The sequence below is a fragment of the Saprolegnia parasitica genome, assembly GCF_000151545.1.
Source record: "Saprolegnia parasitica CBS 223.65 unplaced genomic scaffold supercont2.749, whole genome shotgun sequence".
Lineage (NCBI taxonomy): Eukaryota > Oomycota > Saprolegniomycetes > Saprolegniales > Saprolegniaceae > Saprolegnia > Saprolegnia parasitica.
Genome location: NW_012157143.1, coordinates 1 through 2,839, shown reverse-complemented (window position 1 = coordinate 2,839; position 2,839 = coordinate 1). Strand labels below are relative to the sequence as shown.

Sequence of the window (2,839 nt, the reverse complement as noted above, 5' to 3'; positions counted from 1 at the left end):
GATCTCGATCATCCCGCAAGACCCGGTGCTGTTTTCGGGCTCGGTGCGCTCCAACTTGGATCCGTTTTCGCGCTACGACGACGCGGCGCTCTGGACAGCCATCAAGCGCGCGCACCTCGACTCGGCGGTCACGTCGCTCGACGACAAGGTCGACGAACGCGGCATGAACTTTAGCGTCGGCGAGCGACAGCTGATTTGCATTGCGCGTGCGCTCCTGAAGAAGTCCAAGGTGATTCTCATGGACGAAGCGACCGCGTCGATTGACGCCAACACGGACCGGCTCATCCAGCAGAGCATCCGCGACGAGTTTGTCGACTGCACGACCTTGACGATCGCCCACCGCATCAACACGATCTTGGACTGCGACCGCATTCTGGTCATGGACAAGGGCGGCGCGGCCGAGTTTGACACGCCGAGCGAGCTGCTGAAGAACCCGAAGGGCCTCTTTACCAACCTCGTCGACCACTGGCGCGACGGCGACGAGTACGTAGACCTGGATGTAATTGAATGAATGCTGGCCTATTTTTACGTCATGAATGCAATGAATTTACCTTCTTTCTCGACGCTAGCGTCGAAATGTGGTCTACAAACCATTACTTGTAGCACAAGAGAAATGATGCTAAGGCTCCTGTCTGTTTGTACACGTAACCAGAGGTACACCTGCACGCAATTGCCACAAACACATCAAGATCGATGGAATACGTAACGTCATGGGCGGCGTGAAGCTACTACACTGTACCACATCCAGTGTCCCGAATACTGTATGACATACTGAGTGTGCAATCTCAGACTCAGTTTCGGTCGTTTTTCCTGTCCTCGGCTGTGGGACGGGCGGATGGATGCTTCAAGCAAAGGTTGGACCAAGAATCTGCGTACCGGTACCAGTGGCGCGTGCGATTCACCAAGCAAATTCCTTCCCGCTCATGTGTACTGCTATGCAGCGCAGATCCACAGACCGCGTCGACAACCACCACGAGGGCTCTTCTACATTACTGTATGTATCGACGGCCATTGGGCCTCGGCTCCTTGTTGTGCTGTCGCCGAATAAACACTGCATTGCCAATGCGGTGATTTGCCAGATGGTGGTGTGATCGGAAATCCCTTCCGGCTCGATGAGCAGTGCCAAGAGCAGAGACAAAGTCTGGTCCCTTGCACGTCGGCTACAGCTGCCGATCTCACGGCTTCTTACTGACGTCTGCACGAAGCGGCTTCGGCAAGACGCCGCCTCCCATTTCTGGTCCCTCGCAGCTTCGAAGTTGCTTCGAACGCTAGCACGTCCAGTCTCGGAGCCAATCAGAGCGCGTCGAAGTTTTTCGAAGAGCCAATCAGATCGCTTTGCACGCTTCATTACCCACGGAGGTTCCACCGAATTCGCGAGTGAACGGGTGTGTTGGAGCCACTGGTTGCGCCACTCTGGCTTTTGCAGTGATGGCGCCGACCACCAAGCTGGAGCGCGTACCGCTGCTCGTCAAGAACGATGGCTTTGGCGACACGTGCCCGGAAGAGATGGGCGGCTGCGTCTCGTCCGTCTTCTTCTCGTGGCTCACCCCGCTCCTCGACCTCGGCAACCAGCGGCCGCTTGAGTTCGGCGACCTCTACCAACTCAACCCGAGCGACCGCGCGCTGCGCATCTCGGCGACCTTTCAGCGCTACTGGGACGCAGAGCTCGCCAAGCCAAACCCGCGACTCTGGTGGGCGCTCTCCAAGGCCTTTGGCGCGCCCTTCCTCGTCGCCGGTATCCTCAAGCTCATCCACGACTCGCTGCAGTTTGTCGGGCCGCTTGTGATCAAGCTCATCATCGAGTTCCTCTCGGACCCCAACGCCGACGTCAACGAAGGCCTCGTGTACGCTGCTGTCATCTTTGTCGCGGGCGTCGGTCAGTCGTTTGCGTTGCGCCAGTATTTCTTTTACTGCTTTGAGACGGGTCTGCGTCTCCGGTCGGCCATCGTGACGGCCGTGTACCACAAGTCGCTCGTGCTCTCGGCGTCGGCGAAAGGCGCGCGGTCGACGGGCGAGATCACCAACCTCATGAGCATTGACGCGCAGCGCCTCCAGGAAATTACCAACTATCTGCACGCGATCTGGTACGCGTTCTTCCAGATCCTCGTGTCGTCGTACTTGCTCTACCGCCAACTCGGCATCGCGTTTCTCGCAGGCGTCGTCGTGATGCTGCTCATCATCCCCACGACGGCGGCCATCTCGACCATGATGCGGTCGCTCCAGCAGCGCCTCATGACGGTCAAGGACGAGCGCGTCAAGGTCGTCTACGAAGTCCTCTCGGGCATCAAGGTCATCAAGCTCCAGGCCTGGGAAAACAGCTTTACGACCCGTGTCATGGAGTTCCGCACCAACGAGCTCGACCGCCTCCGCACGTACATTTACGCCCGGTCCTTCTCGAGCGTCGTCTTCAACGGTGTCCCGTCGCTCGTGACGGTCGCGTCCTTTGCCGCGTACATTTACCTCGGCAACACGCTGGACGTGGGCACGGCGCTCACATCGCTGGCCCTCTTTAACATTTTACGCTTCCCGCTCTTCATGCTCCCGAACGTCATCAACTCACTCGTCGAAGCGCAAGTCTCGTTCACGCGCCTCACCGAGTTCTTCCTCCTCGAAGAGCGGTCGCCCGTCACGGCCGGCCACCTCACGGACGTGGGCATTGCGATCGCAAAGGCCGACTTTACGTACGCGGCGACGCCGACGACCGCCCAAGAGACGGCCGACGCCGAGGCGAACATTCCAGTCTTGCGCAACGTGTCGCTCAGTTTTGGGAGCAACCACTTGGTGGCGGTCGTCGGGTCGGTGGGCGCTGGCAAGTCGACGCTCCTCAGCGGTGTCCTCG

General features: G+C 58.9%; 2 protein-coding genes across 2 annotated transcripts; both read left to right on the top strand.

The window, feature by feature from the left end:
- Positions 1-20: 20 nt before the first annotated feature.
- Positions 21-511, top strand: SPRG_15582 (hypothetical protein; the record flags this gene model as incomplete). Its single annotated transcript, XM_012357133.1, has 1 exon — positions 21-511. The coding sequence occupies exon 1, from the start codon at positions 164-166 to the stop codon at positions 509-511; it is 348 nt and encodes a 115-aa protein (XP_012212523.1). The 5' UTR covers positions 21-163.
- Positions 512-1,428: 917 nt separating this feature from the next.
- Positions 1,429-2,830, top strand: SPRG_15581 (hypothetical protein; the record flags this gene model as incomplete). The annotated part of the gene is made up of 1 exon (XM_012357132.1): positions 1,429-2,830. A coding segment is annotated over one exon (1,402 nt), but the record flags the coding sequence as incomplete, so codon positions are not given.
- Between the last annotated feature and the right edge of the window lie 9 nt (positions 2,831-2,839).